Source organism: Cajanus cajan, chromosome 9 (assembly GCF_000230855.2).
Source record: "Cajanus cajan strain Asha chromosome 9, NIPB_CcT2T_4, whole genome shotgun sequence".
NCBI lineage: Eukaryota > Viridiplantae > Streptophyta > Magnoliopsida > Fabales > Fabaceae > Cajanus > Cajanus cajan.
This window is the reverse complement of record NC_138525.1, coordinates 19,665,903-19,688,251: the sequence shown is the minus strand read 5'-3', so window position 1 is coordinate 19,688,251 and position 22,349 is coordinate 19,665,903. Positions and strand designations below refer to the sequence as shown.

The following is a 22,349-nucleotide window of genomic DNA, read 5'->3' as shown; positions in this document are numbered from 1 at the left end:
AAAAATTGGTAATAGATTACTGTTGTTATAAGTTTTTAATGATGAAATTTTATTTGCTCTATAAATATAACTCTTTTCAAAAACTTAAAAGAAGGATGACATATTTGATTAGGAAGATCAAAGAAAGAAAAAAAAAACATTTTCAAGATCTGAAAATCATTTTTGAGTGAAGATCAAAACAAATTTTCATAACAACTTTTTAAGAGCAAGTCTGAAAAATAAGAAAGATGTTTTCTTGAAAAAGAAATTCAAGAACTTCAAGATTATTGTGTTAATCTTTGTGGCAGATCACTCTACGCATCAGGTGTATCAATTCTGATCTTTAAATGTTATTTTGTACTGTTGGGTATATTACTCTTTGAGATAAGGGAATCTCAAGAAAGAGTTTAAGAGAAATCTTGGGATATGTTTTCTCAAGTGGATTCTTGAGGTGCAAGAATTTTGTTGTTTGTGTAATCTTGTGAGATCAATATTAAGTGATTGAGTTTCTGATTATAATATTGTTTGTAAATGGTGTTTGTAAAGAATATCATGGTAGAAAGATTGGATTTAGCAGGGAGCTAAGTCTGAAACTGAGTGTAGGCCTTTGTATGGTTTAATCAGTATAGATCATTGTGCAAATTAATTCTCTCTTAACCTTCATACCTTGTTCTATTTCAAGTTGAATTGATAAAAAAAAATTTCAAGAAATGAAAGAAACATTTTCTTGAATATTATCAATAGCTAATTTGTGAAATCTGATGATATGATATATGCAATTTGGCAATAATGTGAAAGAAGGTAATTACTAAAATCAATTTGGATTACAAAATCTATTCCGTTGTGTATTAAATCTGATAAATTGTATCTTTGATTAGTATGTAATATGAATGTGATTAGTAAAATTTGTATAAGAAATAAAGAAATAAATAAGAGAGCAAGAAAGACTATTAAAAGCCATCTAAGTGAAGAATATATTCAACCCCCCTTCTAAATTCGTGTTCTACCCGAGACCAACATAATCTACTTAACTTTATACTCATTTACCTTCCTTCATTATCAAGATAAGCACTTCCAAAAGTGACACACAAGGTCTAGTAATTATTTTCTACAAGTTTCTTTATCTAAAGGGTTGTCACTCAAATTACTTATATTCTTAAGTCTCAAAGGAAAAAGGATCATGTGTAATTGATCATATCTTTTAAAGAAGTTTCAACTTGGTTGGCAATCGTAACTTCGCACTCTTACTCTTACCAAAAATAATATTTTATCAAAGTCAATAGGATATGGTTGAAAGATAATCAATAATACTAGGGATTATGTATGATCGACAAAGGGGTAACAAATCAACTCAACAACAGAACTTTAACAAGCACTTGCAAAGGATATTAATTATAAACATGCAACATAATATAAATAAGACCACTAGTTGGACTTGCATCAATAAAGTAATATTTTAAGGAAAGACAAGCAATGGAATTTTGATAAGGAAAAGGTGGCATGAAGGAATGAGTTGCACAAAAATCAAATAGTACAACTAAAGGTGTTTTTTCATGAAACAACTATCTTGGATTAAAACGTCAAACTTAAGAGGTTCAACATCACTTGAACAAGGATTTTCCAATGATCTCCAAAAGATTAACATGCAAGCATTGTCCACAACCATTCACACCCACGCTAAGAACACGAACGATATTACAATCAACCACTATTCTTACATAAGCAAAAAGTATCCAAACAAGCAAACCAACAAAATAGTCAAGGAAAATACATATACCACAACACACAACCAATCACATCAGAGTACACACAAAAACATATGTTGGTTTAAATCAACCAAGCTATGATACCATTTGTAATACCCTCTTAGATTTGACATCTCAACGACTCCACTTCACGACACTTCACATGGTGACACTTCATATAATTCTTCATTGGTCAGAACCTTTCGTTGGTTAAAAATCTCTTTTGGTAATTCTTTTTGAGATGTTTGACCATTTTTAGGATCAATGACTGTCCCCACAAATCAATACAAGATTTTTCAGAGTGCTTTGTCCTCATTCGCACACTTTTTGGGAAAAAATTTTAAAAGGTCACCCATCCCTAAATCACTTCAAGTCAAATACGTTTAACTTTGGAGTTCTTAAGTGATGAGTTACCGAAAAGTAGATGCATCTTATTGGTATAGATAACACTAATCAATTCTTTTAAATTATTCTCAACTATATAATCTCACACATATACAACTTCTAGATCCTTCTCATTTTAGTGTGTGTGGGGTGTTACAAAGATTGCACCTTATTTATTTACCCTAACTTGGATGCCAAAATTGGTTACCTACTCCATACTACTTCCTTCAGTGCTTATTATAAAACATTTTTAACCAAATCACATTGACCAATATAAATAGTTATAATAGTTGATTTTATTGGGTTTATAAAACAAAATCACAGTTTACCAATTTTATTCTTCTTACTTATCATTAAATTTTGATAAGAAAGGTGAAAACATAACCTATATCAAAGCTTATGCACCAATACCAACAAAAAATGATAAGTGTCGATTGGAAAGATTTAAAGAAATGAGAGAGAAAAAAAAAATATAATTACAATCTTTAATAGAGGCAAACAATGAAAAAAATAATTTAATATTTTCTAGAAACTATAAAATGTTTTATGAAAAGGACCAAAAATTTCTTCTAAACTATACTTTATAATAAGGATCAGAAGGAGTATAAATTATTAAATTATTATTAAAAAATTATAAATTAACAATTATAAGTTACATAAATATTGTTATAAATTAAAAATCATAAGTTATCATAAGATAGACACCAAAATAGACAAATTCTTTAGCTCCATATTAATTACTATGTTATCCTAATTATCTTATTTTAGGCTAACATTTAATCTTAGGAAAATCTTAATATAGACTAAGTTAAGTTACCTATATATTATATTAAACAACATAAGAATTAAAAAATTATTAAAAAGGAGTAACAAAATAGTGAGTTAAAAATTATTAAGTTAATTTGGTCAAGTTTAAGTTAAGTCTTATAGTGCAGATATTATATAATGAAATATTATTGTCAATTCATACATAATAATCAAGTGGACTAAAAGAAGTTTTACAATTTTAAAATTCTTATTTTAAGGTCTCAACTTATTACATGTTTTATGCTTAATACTAATTGTTGTTCTAATTTCCATTGAGCACCATTGCCAAGACATGCAAAGTATTAGGGAGCAATGAGCCAAAGTTTTTTCTTGAGCATTACTTTGACTAGAACTTATATTTTTCAATCCCACACATGTTTTGTAATTTAGGTTGTATACCATTATTTTTGGCATGTTTACTTAACTTATTATGTTCATAAGTATGTATTGCATGTATTTAAAACTCTTTGATGATATATATGGATGACATTTAGCTTTAACACTTCATTTGTATGTAATTTGATTCATTGAGGAGTAACATAAGAAATGTAAATATTTTGGTCTATTGAAAACTCATTAATTGACAAAATTTGTAAATGAATTATTTGATATAGGTTGATTTGCATGTTTTATTTAGGAATCATCCCAAAATAAACCTACCATAACATACTTATCATTTAAAAAAAATTGTCACTTTTTAAAATCAATTATGTAATAACCAATTTTGATTATGTAATAATTTTAAAAGTCTAACATTTAAAATTAGTTATATGATAAAGGTGGAATGTCACTTAAGTGATGCACTTTTGCAAGGAACGATTACTACACATCATGTGTCATCCCATACTTGACTAATAGATATTTTCACTAAGGCATTAAGAAAGACTCAATTTTATTGTATATCGTTCAAGTTGGACATACGTAGTCCATCCACTCCAACTTAAGAGGGTATTGAGATCTAGCGAGATCTTTTGTTATTATTAGGATTGATTTGGTATCTTTTATAGTTACTATAATTACCCTCTATTATGATATTGTGTGTATCTGTACAAATTTTTTCAGACATAATTAGTGAGTAATTAGCATAGAATGAAACAACTTAATCTTTACATTTTTATATATATTTTCTATTGTTGCAACAAGAAAAAGACAAAAGTTACATTTCAAATTCTTCTTCATATAATGAAATTAACATTTTACAGATGAATACGGCAAACCACAAGAAAATTACTTTTAATTTTATTACTCAACAAATAGAAGAGAACATTTCATTGAGGAAAAATGTGGAAGTGGGAAACATGGATGCCTAGTAGTGTATTAATTCTACAAATAATATTAAACAATCACACAAACAACTTGACAATAAATTTAACTTAATTAATTCAACTTATTTTCCGTGAGCAAACTTAATAGCGCTCAAATCAATCGATTGATGTATTTATCAAGAACATGCTTTACGAGCTTTCTGTATACTCCTTCTGTAGGATGATAACTATCCCAAAAGACATATTCCGAAGCATTAGAACAAGTGGCATCCAAAGGGTTGCATAACACTGCAACCTCCAGATCTCCTGTGCCACAGCAACCCTTATCCATAACTTTATATCCTGCAACATTGAAGAAGTGAAAATTTGTTAAAAGAGATTCAAGAATTTTATTGGAGAAATGGAATAAATGCTCACGGATGAATGAAACTAAGGATTTGTTTTGTTAAAAAAAAAAAAAAAAAAAAACTCTAGAAACACTTCTAAACGAGTAAAATAGAAAAGAAAACAAAATGGTTTTTTTTCATAAATTGATTTGTAAAAATCTTCTTTTATTAACTTCTCCAAAATCATACTTTTAATTTATATATAAATTAGTTTTAACTTATAAAAAAAATTGACTTTTTTTTTTAGAAGTGCTTCTAAATTTTTTTTATCTAAGCATACTTGAAGAAAACTTAAAATTACCATAATTTTGGTAGTTTTCAATGATATCAAGTAGAGGGTTGTAAACATCAATGTAAACAATCCTGCTATTGGGTGAGTTATGAGCAAGGGAATCCAAATGCTTCAACAGTTTGGAATTGAACAACTTTGCTGCGTTATTGTACTTTTCGGAACACTTTCTTGTTAGCCCTCCGGCTAGGGTTCTCTGTGATGGCACGCATCCAATCGGTGGTGCACTGAGTACTGCCAGTCTACGAGCTCCCAGATTATATAGTTCCTACACATATTGTTGGCCGGAAAAAGAAAAATTCGTATGGTGAGGTATTCTTGATTTTACATGCACAAAAAAATTGTATTATATTTATATATTGTAATGATTAATCGTATGAGTTTGATAGTTATTGAATTAAGTGTAAAAACTTTTACACTATCATCTAATATGGCCTTCGGTACAACTTTTAAAAAAATGAAGTTATATGCACTGACATTGTCAATCATCTAATCTTAAACCACATTAACATTAAATACCTTTATAAACTCAAACTCTTAAAGTAACTATCATAAAAATCCACAAATTTATCATATATGATAGTTATTATAATTATATTATGATTATATAATAGTGTAAAATTACTTGTTGATATATAATCTATTTTCTCTAATTTTTTTTTTGGAGGTTCAATACCTTTGATCCAATTACCTATACTTGGATTAACAAAAACCTTAAGCATACCTTCACAAAATCAGTAGCGGAGTTCACCATTAGATCAGTGTAAGAAGGAATATCATACTGCAATATTCTGGCATGAGCAACAAAATAGGTGTTAGCAATGTCGTCACTGCCTCCCACCACAAGGTAAAGACTGTTGGCTAGAATGAAGTTTGTTCTTTTCTCTCCAACCATGCCTTTCACCTTCGCTATGTACTCTTTGAACATGTCTATTTGAGCTGATAATGGTATCACTGACTGATTACATGTTACAAACAAATTAAGAAACAATGGTGAAAAGCAATAATTATGTATATACAATTTAGTTTCCATCTTCATTTACATGTAAATTTATAGGGTTTGTTATTTTTTCAAAACTGAAGAGACGTCGAAATTGCGAAAATAAGAATATTCTTTTTCAAATAAAAAATCTTGTAGACATATAATTCAATTTAAATCGATGTATACACTCTTACCTTAAGAAAATTTACGCTGTCATCAAATTATATTGAAAAATCATAAGAGAAATTTGGAGTGGATTGTTATTAATTCTAATCATCAAGACTGAAATAAAAATAATAGAGCTGAAATTTATTTATATTTACCGCAATTTGTGGTGTCAAAGGATCGTATCCTGAAGCACCGGAAGCAAAGCATACGCCGGTAAGAAGATCACTAGATTTGAGATTTGGATCCAAATAAGCTGGCAAATACTCCTTAACACCCAATTCTTCAGCTATAAATCAAGGAATTTGCAATGAGAAACTATGTTTTAGGTATCAAAACTATTTTATAAAAGATTGATAACAACCGTAATTGCATGAAGAATGTAATTAACTGTATATTGTGTTTGTATGGCACATTTAGTGAGAGGACCAACTTTATATATATATATATGAAAAGAATGATTCACTTATTCTTCTTAATAATTTGTATTTTAATTGGATTTTAACAATTCAATCTTCAAATTAAAATATCTTAATACATAAATCAAATTTGTATGTTTTTAAAAGATTTGAAAACTATTTGATATTTTATTTTATTAATTCAAGTTAATGGATAATTATATATATATATATATATATATGAGGAGGATTACAATAATACCGGTATAACTTTTACTAAATATTACACTACTCAATAATTTTATATTAAATATGAATTTTGTAAATTTAACCATTATATTGAAAGCGCATATCACTTTATATGTTTATAACAAACTTTGTTAAAATTGAACAGCAACTTGAAGGTAATCAAAGTGTTCATATTTTAGTATATTTTAAAATATATATTACATCAATTTTGTTTTATAAGAATGAAGTATCAAATTATTTTAGATTAATATAAAATTTTTTTTATATGATTTAAGAGTAATTCACATTTAATATAAAGTTATTGAGTAATGTAATATTTAGTAAAAGTTACACTGGTATTATTATAACCCTCCCTCCCTCTCTCTATATATATATATAGAGAGAGATTTGTTTACTCTAGAAGTAAGTCTACAAAATTTGCAGATTTGATCTATGCATTGATAATTTTAAATTCAACAGTTAGATCGTTAAAATTTGATGTAAAGTAAGAGTTATTAAATGGATCTCTCCTTATATATATATATATATATGGATGGTTTGCTTACACCCACTTCTTTTATTAGAATCAATAAGTTAGCAATGTACAACCAAGTGTATTTAGAAATGTAATTATAATTTGTTAATTTACTTCTAATGAAAAACAAGTGGGTAATAAGAAGATGTAATTATTTTCCACGAGATACTCAAAGTTGTGTTGAAATTCTTTTCCTATTATTTTTTCATTAACTTGCTTAAAATTCAAACCCCACTTAAGATTGGAAATTTCATTATGTTGCTTAAAATTTTCTCAACTAATTCATTTCACAACACAACACGCTAACCCTAGGATTTTCTAGGTGCAACCCAAACCTAAATGCGATTGACCTTCCATTTCTCATGTACAGTATTGTAATCACTTTAAAAATAATACTTAATTTTGACTTATTTTTTTTATTTTTAAAATAATAATAAGAACAACATATACTGCCAACGATTCCATTGTTCCTGGACGTACAATCACATGTTCATGGCTGGGAAGTACCGATAACAATAATAAGATGAGATATGTGTCGAGATCCAAGTGAACAACTTGGAAGTGATTGTCCGTCATGTCTACCACCAACCCTAGCTGATGCCATAATCTTGGAACAGCTCCAATTTATAAATATTTACTCACTTTTTCTTTGTTTTATAGTTTTTAATTATAAATATGCATCTCATTCTCTAATAATGACTCACTTTTATCTCTCTCTTTTTTTTTTTTACGTTAGTTTTTTACATTGTATAACACATTTATTACTTTTTCGTAATTATTTTTTTTCTTCTCCCATAGAGTAGGCATTTATAAACTTCTTATTTTATTTCTACCTCATTTTTCTTTTCTCTTTTTACTATCATATCATTTAATATTACACGAATTCTTTTCTTCTTCTTCTTCTTTTTTTTCCCTTCTATTGTTTTCTTATTTCCACCTCAATTCACCCGGTTTTGAGAACGACAAATATAACTACTGCAAATGAAACACATTAGTCGAGTCACCGTGAGTCTTTACTAATAAAATATGGCTTATCAATTCTCACTAATAAATTTAGTTTATAAAGATGTTATTACTTTAGTTTTAAAAATGTCTCATCGATCAGAAAATTTACTTTTAAGTCTAAATATGCGACAAAAGTATATAGTAGTAATCTTTAACTATTTTGATTTCATCTTTTTTTTTTTAGTATGAATTATAATGATGAGAACAAAAATTTAAACCTAAAAGTTTGTGTATATTATTCTAATTCCACCGTACAGTAGTATTTTCTAGCTATTTTGATTTGAGTTACACCATGTAATAAGCATTTCTTTTTTATGACAGTGCTGATATCCCATTTAAATTTCAGATTTAGTTCTTCCCTCCATTAAAACTTTGCTTCATGTCATTGAAAAAAGCTAGGAATGCAAGACAGTAGTGCAGAGGAAAGAGAGTTACCTAGTATGTCTGAAGGAACTTTTCCATTGCAAAATCGACCCGTTGGGTTTCCTCCCTGAAAATCTTTGCCATAAGGTGGGAAGTTGCACTTGACCAATGTTTTCAAGTCGTTGTTGTTGCCTGTGTCCGCGATCGAATCTCCAAACGCAAACAGTGCTGGAACTGAAACGTTTGGTGGCAGCTTCACCACACCCTCCGTTCTGTGCCATAAACCGAATATTAGTGTCAAACTGAGCAATAAAGGAGCAGAAGAGGCAGTGAGGTGCATAAAAGCCATATCGGTTGGTTGTTTCTAACACTATCACTTCTTCAATATGGTGTCTCTCTTAGGGAGGGTGATATTATATAAAGGATCGTCGTAACCATGCATTTACAGCAAGGATTATAACCACGTGCAAATAACTGCATGGGATTGTTTTTCAAAAAAAAAACTACTTTTTAAAATCTCTCAAAAAAAATCAAAATAAGCATTTTTTTTCTTAAAAGAAACTAATAATGTGTATAGTTACATGGTAGAGTATTTATTAATAAGTCATTAGTTTGAGTGAAATTAAACTTAATTCTTTTAAATAAGGTTTCATATTTTAGTATTATTTGTACTTTTTGGGAAAAATATAGTTGAGAAAAGTAACTATATCAAAAATTGGCAATTAAGTTCTTCGATAGAAATTATTAATTGATAAAGTCGATAAATACCTCACAATAATAATATAAATATAAATAAAAGTAATTAAAAATTTTCTTATTGATTATCAATAAAGATAGCCACTTCGCACTAATAATTTGGTGGTAAAAAAAATAGTGAGTTATTATACTTCGTTTATTAAATTTTTTTTAAAAACGTAGAAGATTTATATCCATATATATAAAGATATATACTCGTACTAGAACTTTCGGTGAAAAAAAATAAAATAAAATAAATAATTGCACCTACGATAAATGTTTATTTATATTATTATTTATAGTAACTAAATACTTAAAAATATTTGAGTTATATTATATATTATAATTAATATTTGTAATAAATATTTTTAAAATTATAAATTAAATTTTAGATTTATAATAAATAATTTATTTATTTTTTAATGAAAGGTACATTTAAGTGTGATCATTTTTAAATATTAAATTTTAATTTAAAACTAAAAATAAAAAAGATAAATTTAAAAAAAATAAGAAGTTGAAAAAAGTCAGATACATTCTCAATAAAATAAATTAACTAAAACGTTCTCATTAAAAATAGTCCTTAAAATACTCTGATTTTAGTGTAGTTGTTTTAGTTTATATATATATATATATATATATATATATATATATATATATATATATATATATATATATATAATAAAGAAGATTGTTCTTTTTGGTATACACGTTTTATGAACAAATTTATTCCTATAACTACTTCTTAAATTACTGTTTATTTTTTCATGATTTTTTTGTTCATGTTTTATTCCTTTGTCTTTTTACTTTTTAAAATTGTTCCAAACTACCCTTATAATTACAACTAATCAATAAACTACAAACCCACTAACAATGGAGCTTTGCTTTTATATTATTTTTTAAAAAAATAAATGGAGGACAAAGTGCAAGGTTTTTAATGCCAGTATATAAAAAGAAATTGAACAAGAGGATATAGCTTTGGAAAAGAAATTCCAGGTATATGAAATTTTATTTTTTAATTTGTGTTCTGTGAAATGTTATTGATTTTGCAAGGTATATGGAGTGTGTTGCAGCACAACGGAGCAGCGAGTTAGTGGTACCAAGTTAGGTGGTGAACCGCGTGTATCGTTATAAATATGATCTGTACGTTTCACTCAGTCTCAAACCAAACCTTTTTACATCTTTCGCTTTCATTGGCTTGGAATAAGCGTTGGGTTTCACTCTCCGATCCGTTATCCGTGAAATATAAATGCTGCTAATAATACATGCATGTGCTTCCCCCACCAATTCTTTCTTTCAATTAAGGATACTCTCAAATCACACTAACTTATATTTTCTAATAAGTACTAATAACAACCCTCTTTAACATATTTTTTTTAATATGCTTATTTTTATTAGTTAAAAATTATTAAAAAAATTTCAAAATTAAGAGAAAAAATCATTAATTAAAATATGAGTTCTAGAATGTATCACTAACATTTATCTTGTAACAACCTTTTTAAGATTCTAAGAATCTATTTCAATACAAAACTTCATTCAAGAAGATTTAATAATCGTTTCAATATAGAACATTCAATGAATGTAACTTGATTTTTTCATAAGTTTAAGAGTTTCTATATATGCATTAGAACAATATTATGAATGTGAATCTCTTACTTCTTATCATGATCTCGCAATTCACGTTATATTCTTATTACCGTTAACAAATCTATAAATTTTAGTATTGATGATCTTATGATGTCTATTTCGTAAATCACTGCATCTTGTTCTAAGTTACTTATGGGAAAAGTATTTGAAGGCCAACCAAATATTGTCATGTAATGTGTTTGACAAGTCAGTCAATCATCATTTAAAGGATTTGTTTAGTTTGTTTGAACCTTGTTAGTTGATCTTATTTATGTTATTTGTAATAAAAGTATCTAGATCTCATGAGGATGATTTTTTTTCCTGTTAATTTTACAAAACATTATTTAGAAAATCAAGCATATACTATTTGAATCGACTTACTCATTGATACACATCCTCTATAATTTTTAAAAAACTAAAATGTTAAAAAAAAAGTTGTTTATTTGTGGAAAAAGAAAAAGAATCCTAACTAATGGGAATTGTTGGATGATATATATACCGTGCATCTTGTCTTGCAGTTTCTTTAGAAATCTAGAGGGTCGTGGTCCATTGTTAATGTACGTAGGGCGCGCAAAGAACACTGACATGCATTATTATTGCATCATTACTATTTAAGGGAAAAGAGGAAACGATGATATATGTCGTCACAGCATTTGCTGTTTTCGCTTGGTCTGTCTGAATTCTGAACCATATTGATAATAGTTCTAGTAAAGCTAGCTAACTCGTACATGAGCAGGCAAATCTCATAAAAGCAAATGGAGAACGCGAAGAGAAGGTGATCATTAATTAAGCTGACAGATGGAGTTAAATCTAGTAATTTTATAGAAAAATTACGAAGTTTAACTCATCCAAAATTAATATGTACTGTTTTGCATAGTTGCTAGCCGCAAGTTTGTAAAATTTGACATCTTTTGATAATCTATATAAGATAGCACTTATTGAGTGATTCAATAACAATTCAATAGCCCAGTGAATATTAATAAACTAACACAATACATTCTGAGATACACTAGAATACTATTCTAAAATATAGATTTGAACCATACAAAATTTGTTTAGTATGGAAAGAATATTGTTCCTTAGTTATATATTCTATGTTGGTCATATCTTTAGTTCATGTAAGATCTCCACTAAGTTGTATTGTGACTTGTGACTTTGTAACATATATTTACTTCAATATCTTCATGTATATGGAGTTATCAGAGTTGCTACTTGCTACAATTAACTTGATAATTGTTGTGCTTTAATTTTTTGTAGAATATAGACAGTATTAAAAAAGTTATTAATATTTTACTTAAATAGCTAAAAAGAAAGAAAAAAGGTAATAATTAACATCCTTTTGTATTTGCGAACTTGGTAAGTCAAGTGGTTGTGTGCATTACCTTACCTCGTCCAAAAAAAGTGGTTATACAATGACTGTTAGTTATTAATAGAAAGTATTATTATGAGAGTAATCGATTAGGTTGACTGTTATAGAGTAGTACTGTGAGCATTACTGCATATTCATATAACTCGATTTGTTAACAAGATAGTGATAGTAAACAGTTTTTCAGGTACAGTACAGCAGAAAATATGATATAGCAGTACTTGTAGTTATAATACCAGTTGTCAAAGGCATGAAGTCCAACCAAAAAATTTCAGGAGCAGACTGAAACCTTGCAATGGTCATAGATTTATATAAATGAGCATTCATCGTATAGCTAGGAAGGGGCCACAAACTATACGTCATGCACATTGATCCACAGTTATATTTTTTTTTTCTTCATTATAATGTTATAAATACGTACTTATTTTTTTGATTTTTTAAAGAGATTTTTCTTTCCAATTCTTTTTTTTTAAATAGTAAACACATACTTTAGTTTCTAAAACCAAGAAATTTCAAATAATTTCTGAATGTGAAATAAGTTATTAAATTTAACTTTTTTTTTAACAACTAAAAATTGTGTATTATAGATTACAGGTACAAGGTGTACCCAAATCCATTTACACGAGAGAACATAAAAATAAGATTAGAAATATAATATATTTTTGCAAATAATAATAAGCTCTCCAGGTCCAAATTTCATTAACCAATTGAATTGCATGTCATTAAATTTAAATATTTACTATGATTTTGGTCCTTAATATATATATATATATTATCATTTTAGTTACATATTTTTAAAAATTTTCACTATTATGATTATAAATTTGTATTTTTGAAATACATATTTAACAGTTTCTTAATTTTAAAAATTATATGAGAACATCTTCTAAATTTTCAGACCAATTTAGATATGCTTACTGATTCTTCTTTTAGTTTTTCAATGCCATGCAAAGAATATGAGTAAGTTACTGGTCACCAAAGAAAAACAAAATTGTGAACAAATTATAGTGAGTTGTGCATATATATATATATATTCTCTTGATTCTTGAAAACAAATAAAAAAAATTAATTGATTCTCCATGGAAGTAGGTGGGCTACGTGAATGATACGCTACTTAAGTACTGTATCTGTTATCTGGTAACCACACTCTACCTATCACATTTATAGAAGACAACACCAGAATAAAAAGGGAATAGAACTAATGCAATAAAATGGATTTAACTCCTTCAATGAAATTTGAAAAATAAATAAGTAGATACACGTGAGTAAATTTCAAAATATGTGATTGATTCGAGTAATGTTTGGCTCAAATTTTTTAAATAAGGTTTCGTATTTATAGATAGAGAAAGTGTAGTTAAAAAACTACTTTACTAAAAAATAGTTGAACAAATTTTTAATATTATTGTCAACAAAATTAATAAATATTTTACGCTAATAAATATGTACTATCCGGCCCTAAGACAAAATTACACCATCATTTTGCAAACAACAATAAACAGCTGGTGCATCAGCAATGAATGTGGTTGTGTTAATTAGGTGTTACACTACTTTTCTGAAGCTGCCTAAGGCATCTATTATTGAGGGTAGAAAATTGTTACAAAATAAAACTTGTGTGCGTTACAAAATACACAAGACGAACGTGTTAATTATTGATAAATGTTATCCATTGTCATGACCGCATAAATAAATGCAGCCCTAATCGTGATAGGCCACGCACCCTATAATAATTCAATTCGACCCTACAGGTTGGGGATCATGATAATATTAATGACGCAAACTAAAACTACACAATTTGAATGTTGATTTTAGGTATAAAAAGAATTATGTCAAGCGAAAATTTTACTTATTTCTCTTACATTTATTTAAATGAAACATATTTTTTTCTACTTTTTAAAAATTCCTCACATCTTTTGTAATAACATCATTATTTAAAGAGAGAATGATAAAAAATAAAAATTAAAAAAAATAAGAGTTAATTCATATTCTTTTGATCATCATATGTTTATCTTTTATTTTTCAATTACGTATAATGTTATATTTTTTTATGAAAATTTTTGTTATTCTTCAATTTTAAAAATATTAATTTTTTGATCTATTTTTTGAAATTGTTTCTTAAAATTTATGTATTTTTTAAATCACAATATATATATGACATTTAAGATATAATTTAGAAGTTAAAATTAAATAAGAGATGCTAACATTATCCCTTAATAATGTACAAATAATTTTATCTTATACAAGAAGTTATATATGTCACTTAGATAAATAAATAAAGGATGTTGATGTTCACAAAATTAAAGGAAAGATATGTGTGATTTAAAAGAAATTCAAGAGAGATCAATACAATTTCTCTATATTAATTGATGAAATATTTATTTTGTATATACTCATGATTTTTAATAAAGATTAGTTATTAGTTCTAATAAGATATTTTGATAAAAACAAATTAAAAAAGTATCTTAAGCCTATCACTACAAGAAAAATGTAAATTTTTGATGGAAAATTTCTGATCCGTCGAAAATTTCTGACGGATTTATATTTCTGTCAGAAATTTCTGACGAAATTTTCTGTCAGAAATTTTCCGTCAGAAATTTCTGACAGAAATATAAATTCGTCGGAAATTTTCGACAGAAACCTTTCGACAGAAAATTCTGTTAAAAATTTTTGACAGAAAAATAATTCCTTCAGAAATTTCTAACGAAAAATTTCTGACAAATCCATCAAAAATTTCTGCCGTCGGAAATCTTATTTTTAATTATTATTTTTAATTTCTTTTTTTAATTTTTTATTTTTAATTTCTTATATATATTTGTAGTATTAAAAATTTTATATATCTCTTAAAGGTATAAATATATATTATAATTATTTATTACAAGTTTTTTATATCTACGATTAGTATTAAAGATGAAAATAAATTAGGTCATACTATATTTTATTATAATTTACTTGGTTTGAACCTAATTTTCTTTAAAAATATATATTTTAAGTATGACTTATTTATCTATTATAAATAATTTTTAAATGTTTGGGTACAACTATAATCATAAAGACTTATTTTATAATAATTTAACACTATTAAAAATATAAAAATAAATATGTTAAATTTATAAAAATAAAGTTTAATTTATTTATGATATAAATATGTTTTTAATATCTAATATATATTTTCATATGATAATTTATTTTAAAATATATCTTATAATAACAATTCTAAATGGAATATAAATCTTATGATTTTTCTTATTTTGATTTTTTTAATCAATGTATACAATTTTACTATTTTGATTTTTTCAATCAACGTATATAATAAATAAAAAACACAAAAGAGAAACATGCATGCTACAAATTTTATTTTATCAAAAAATTATTTGTTTTAATATATTACATTATATATGTGAATATTAAGATATATATATATATATATATATATATATATATATATATATATATTATAATTAAATTTTTTTTAAAAATTAATTCATTATTAAGAAATTTTTTTTATCACATGAGAATTAATTTTCTTCAAAAATTTGATAGATATCAAATAAATAAACATTTTTTCTGAATCTATTATTAGAATATAATTTTATTTTTTTAAAATATATTATTTTTTTAGATAAAAAATTATGTATATGTCAAATAGTAGTGAGGACAAGTGCCTCACTATTCCAAACGTCCAGCTGTCCATGTATATATATGTATGTATATATATATATATATATATATATATATATATATATATATATATATATATATATATATATATATAATATAGGGGGTTATAATTATACCGGTGAAACTTTTACTAAGTATTATGTCGCTCTATAACTTTATATTAAATGTAAATTTTATAAATCCAACCATTAAATTGAAAGTTCATATCACTTTATACGTGTATATCAAATTTTGTTAAAATTGAACAACAACTGGAAGATAATCCAAGAGTTCATATTTTAGTGTATTTTGAAATGAATATATTACATCAATTTTGTTTTATAAGAATGAAGTATCAAATCATCTTGGATTAATATAAAGTTTTGTATATATAATCTATAAGAGATATGAACTTTCAATCTAACAGTTGGATTTACCAAATTCACATTTAATATAAAGTTATTGAGCGGTGTAATACTTTGTAAAAGTCACATTTAATATATATATATATATATATATATATATATATATATATATATATATATATATATATATATGTATAGACACACACGCGCGCGCGCGCACACACACACACACACATATATATATATATATATATATATATATATATATATATATATATATATATATATATATATATATATATATATATATATATAATTACAATGGTATAAATTTTACTAAGTATTACACCGCTCAATAACTTTATATTAAATGTGAATTTTGTAAATTCAACTATTAAATTGAAAATCTTTTACTCTTAAATCATATATACAAAATGTTATATTAATCGAAGATGATTTTTTATAAAACAAAATTAAATCTGTCGAAAAATTTATATTTTCGATGAGAAAATTTTTGTAGGAAAAACTATATTATTGATAGAATATTTCAGAAAAATTTATATTTGTCGAAAATGTAAGAACTGGTTTTAAATTTGATATGAAAATATTATGATATAATTAGATAAGATTTTAAATTAGTATTTTATTAATGGTTGATAATTAAAAAATAAAACATGGATAAATACATTTTTTAAATTTTATATGTTTGATTTAAGATAACTTACAAAATAACTCTTGGTAAAGTGATTCCGCTCAATAACTCATGGTGTGTGTTGAATTTCATCGATCCAATTAATTGTTAAATTAAAAGTTATTAAATTTTACTAATAATTAATATAAAAAAAATTAATTAGTTTTGGAATAAATTATTTGCTAATTAACAATATAATTGAAACATTAATTATTTTAAATTATTTAACTAAAATCTTATTGACAATTTACTATATGATCTTAATATTTTTGTATAACTAATATCTGGTTTTAAATTTTATATGAAAATATTATATATAATTAGATAAGATTTTAAGTTAGTATTTTATTAATAGTTGATAATTAGAATAAGGATAAATACATTTTTTGAATTTTATATGTTTGATTTAAGGTAAATAAATATGTTAAATTAATTAATAATTTATTTAAAATATTAAAATTTAATTTATAAGTATGTAATAAATAAATATTTATAATTTTATAAATTATATTATCATTATAAATTATAAAATTAAATAATTTAAATTATAATTTTAAATAAAAATAAGTAGATCTTAATTATAAAAGTAAGTACATATAAATAAAGAATAATTAAATATATTATTATTATTATTATTTGTAATATAAAATTATTATATATTATTATTATAGTACAAATATAAGATTGTATATTTGAGGATGACTTAAATGAATTAATTTGTATAAATTATACTGACAACATAATAGACATTTCGGTAGCTTACTCATCAGAACTTCACAGTTAAGCGGTGAAATATTGTGAAATAGAAACCCTTGAGAGGCCAAATTTGAGAGTTGTTACATTAATAAATTTATTAAAATTAAAAAAAAAAATTATTTCCGATGGATTTTTCTGTCAGAAATTTTGACAGCAATTTCTGATGGATTTTTCCGTCGAAATTTTCCGACGGATATTTTTGTCGGAAATTTCCGACGAAATTTTCTGTCAGAAAATTATTTTCGCCGGATTTTTTTTTGACGCTACTTTTTTCGACGGATTGAAATCCGTTGGAAAAAGAAAAATCCGTAGGAAATTTGCCTATTTCGTCGGAAATCAGCATTTTTCTTGTAGTGTATCCGTAAAGGAGGTGTTTATCGCCATTTTGCTAATTAGGTATGGTTGCTTACACGTTCGGAGTTTGTGATTCATTTTTTTTTTTAAAGTATACATAAGTACTTGAATAAATACTTTTTTCCCAAATAATAAAATTAAAAAACTAAGCAATAAATGTTGATGTTATGAAATACTACTTCTCGATCTCACTCTCTTGTGTGTGTGACTTTTTCATTTTATTATTTTTCCTCTTCTTATTATTGGATGTATTTAATATTATTTCTATAATATTCTTAATTATCTAAAAAAAACTTTAGGAAAAATAATAAATTTTAAAAATTAATGAAATAAAATTATTATTCTCTCTTATTAGGATTGAAAAGATGAGCAGACACATATGTTTAAGATGATTATAATTAACATTTTTTTTCAAACATTGATTGATTAAGTGAAAAGCAATTAAGTGGGAAAATGGTTAATTTAAAATATGTTAACGATAAATTTTTAAAAAATAATTTAAATTATTGAGGATAAGTGAAGATCAATTAAGTGCGACATAAATCTTAATTAGCGATATAAAATGTCTACACATTCTATAACAAATCAACATGCGACATATAAATTCACTTTTTATGACAAATGATCAACATTCATCATAGTATGAATATCAAATGTGATATTTTAATCATATTAACACTTATATTTTATGACGGGTATGACCAAACGTAACATAGAAACACAACTGACATAAAAACTAACCAAACTAGCACCCCAACCTCATTTGCACATTTTTACTTGGTATGCATACTCAAAACTCAAACAGGGCAACAATTTAATGAATAATCGATTTGAATAACCAAAATAAAAATCCTTGAAATCATTCAACATCACCAAAGTGCGAATCACACTTCCAATGCACAAAAAAGAGAAGAAAAATTGAGAACAAACCAGGGCAAGAGGTTTCGAAGAAGAAGCCTTAATGAAGGAAGCCTGAATGAACATGGCCACTTAAAAACGAAGTTTCCGGAGTGTGAGGTTTCGCTAGTTGCCAAAGGAAGTTGAAATGGTAGCAATGGATGGGAGAAATAGGTCATTGGAGCAGTACAAAGAAGATAAGAGCACAAACTAAATTTGCACTCTAGGCCCTAACTATACCACTTTTATGGTGAGTGTTGATTCATTTGTCATAGAATTCTTTTTTATGTTAGGTAAGTCAATACTTGTCATAAAAAGGTTGAAATCAAAGTCTGTTTGATGAGATTTTTGTAACAATTGTATCCAATCTTTGTAGTATAGGAAAAGTAGGATTGTCGATCTTTAGAGACTTAGAAGTTATTTCTAATTTTCTATCCTAATTTAAATGTGAATAAATATATATCCAAAAAATATTAACAAGATTTTCATAATAACTTTAGATATGTTGTAACTATAAGATAAGATTGCAAATTAAATCAAGATGTAGAAAATATCATATTAGAGAATTGTTGGAATTAAATTTCGATCATTCACCTATCTCACTTATATATGTTCCTATGATCATTCATATATGAGTCTTATTATCCAATGTTATTGAGTTCATGAAAATCATTCTAAACCAATTCCTTACATTTAGAAATTCTAAGAGACCTAACTTAACAATTTACTCCTCTAATTATCAAGCTAGATACCTTGCATTAAACGTTAAGAACTTGACCAACTAAAAATCTCAAAACTATTCATAACCTTTCAAATTGATATAGGTGATTTGATTCAGAATAGATTCAGAAATTGTTTTCCAACCAAATTCTAAACCACAATTCAAAGTTAAGAGATCAATTCATCCAAGCATTAAGAACAAAACCATAATCACTAACATTAAATAATACGTCATATATATATATATATATATATATATATATATATATATATGAATCAAAAGGAATGCATAAGAGTTGATGGTTTACATTTAATCCCAACAAAACAAAAAGATCAGCCCCTCATGTAACATCCTGAAATTTTTTACTAATGTAATAATTAATTGTTATTATTATTTTTATATATGGAGATTAATTCTTATGATTATTTTAACCAATTAAATGGATTTTATAAAGTATTTTAGATATTTTTAATGAATATGAATATTTTAATAATAATTATTTACGAAAAAATATTTTATATTTTAGTAGCCCAGAACAGGCCGTTCCGAAATTGGAACGGAGCGTTCCAAACTACTAGAATAACATATAAATCTTGCATCGACACGGGCCGTTCCAACACACGTTTTTATGAGAAAAATTTGAAACCAGAACGGGCCGTTCCGGTACACGATTTTATAAGAAAATTTTGAATCCAGAACGAGCCGTTCTGAATTAAGAACGGGCCGTTCCGGTTACATTTTTTACATAGCATTAATAAGTCCAGAACGGGCCGTTCCAGTGGCATATTTGTTCTGGCCGCGGTAGTGATAAATCTCTTAAAGAGTGCAAAACGCTCTATTTATAGGCACCAGGCCGCGGCCAGAACGGCCTGTTCCAAATCCGGAACGGCCCGTTCTGGATTCCTTCGTCACCTCAAATATATGCCACCGGAACGGCCCGTTCTGGACTTATTAATGCTACGTAAAAAATTTAACCGGAACGACCCGTTCTTCATTCAGAACGCCCCGTTCTGGATTTCAAAATTTTCTTATAAAATCGTGTACCGGAACGGCCCGTTCTGAAACCGGAACGGCACGTTCTTCAACCGGAACAGCCCGTTCTTAAATCGGAACGGCCCGTTCTGGTTTCAAATTTTTCTCATAAAAACATGTCTTGGAACGGCCGGTTTCGATGCAAGATTTATATGTTATTCTAGTAGTTTGGAACGGCCCGTTCTGGGCTACTAAAATATAAAATATTTTTTCGTAAATAATTATCATTAAAATATTCATATTCATTAAAAATATCTAAAATACTTTATAAAATCCATTTAATTGGTTAAAATAATCATAAGAATTAATCTCCATATATAAAAATAATAATAACAATTAATTATTACATTAGTAAAAATTTTTAGGATGTTACAATGACAGCGGGACACGCCTCCTAACCCTCCACCGTTTAGGAAGACTTTCGACACAAGGGATCCCAAACTTGGATCCACCTGCCAGCCATCATACCTATCGAGCCAGTCATCTGATCAGACCATCGGCTTTGATACCACTTATTGTGCGCTAAGGGTTACCACACATATACACATGTCTCTACATTGGTGAGATATTGTCCGCTTTGGGCCCAAGCCCTCACGGTTTTTCTTTTAGACATCACCCAAAAAGCCTCTCAACCAATAAAGACAACTGTGTGTATAGAAACCCATGTTCATCCTCTTGTTTGAACGACGTGGGACTTTGCTTGCATCCCAACAATATATATATATATATATATATATATATATATATATATATATATATATATATATATATATATATATATATATATTTGTACCTGCACTATTCAAAATTTTAAATAGATGGATTTACCAGCTATGTACTTGAACCTTTTACCATAGTTAATTCGGTCGTGTTATCCGATACCAATTGGAGTATGGACGTTGTTACAAATTTGGTGACTTTTCAAGGCATAGGTTTATCAACTTTTATATTTTTCTCGAATCAAGAAATTCCTACTATTGTTGATGGTCCTATAGTAGTTACGTTTTGCCTACCACCTGCCAACCATAGTAATCCAATAGTAAATTATTCCAACCTAAGATGTAATTTTACTAGTGGGAATATGAAGGGAAAAATATTGTTCGTAAATAAGACTTTTTTCCTTCACTTAGATGATAAAACTAATACATGTGTCATTCTATGTACTTTTATACATGATATGATGTATTAATCATCTTTCTATATGTATATTTGTGCGTGTAATTTTCTTTTATTCTTATATTTATATATATACATTTTATTTTTATATATTACAAAATAATTATTTTAGAAAAAAAAAACTACCATTTTATAAATATTAATTTTATAATTGAATTAATAACTTATAAAAAGAGATTATAAAACTAAGTTTAGAATTATAAAATAGGCGTTACAGATTTTGTACTGGATTATGAAACAAGTAATGTTGTATGTGATTTTCAAAATCACTCAATAGCCAATTTTAAAACTACCTAGATACAACATCGGTTGAAACAATATATCGGTTATGCAACCGATTTTGTAGACCTTTTTCACTAGTGTAAAAGTTAAGCGAAATGATACTTCTTCCTTTTTTCTTTTACAGCAAGAGAAATGTCAAATGATAATATAACAATTTGTATAACTA

General features: G+C 26.4%; 1 protein-coding gene across 1 annotated transcript; it reads right to left on the bottom strand.

Annotated features, from left to right (window-relative positions):
• Window positions 1–4,122: 4,122 nt before the first annotated feature.
• Window positions 4,123–8,927, bottom strand: LOC109790176 (GDSL esterase/lipase EXL3). Its single transcript, XM_020349293.3, has 5 exons — window positions 8,604–8,927; window positions 6,161–6,291; window positions 5,580–5,813; window positions 4,868–5,123; window positions 4,123–4,522 (listed from the first exon to the last, which is right to left on the bottom strand). The coding sequence occupies exons 1-5, from the start codon at window positions 8,878–8,880 to the stop codon at window positions 4,332–4,334; spliced, it is 1,089 nt and encodes a 362-aa protein (XP_020204882.1). The 5' UTR covers window positions 8,881–8,927; the 3' UTR covers window positions 4,123–4,331.
• Window positions 8,928–22,349: the final 13,422 nt, after the last annotated feature.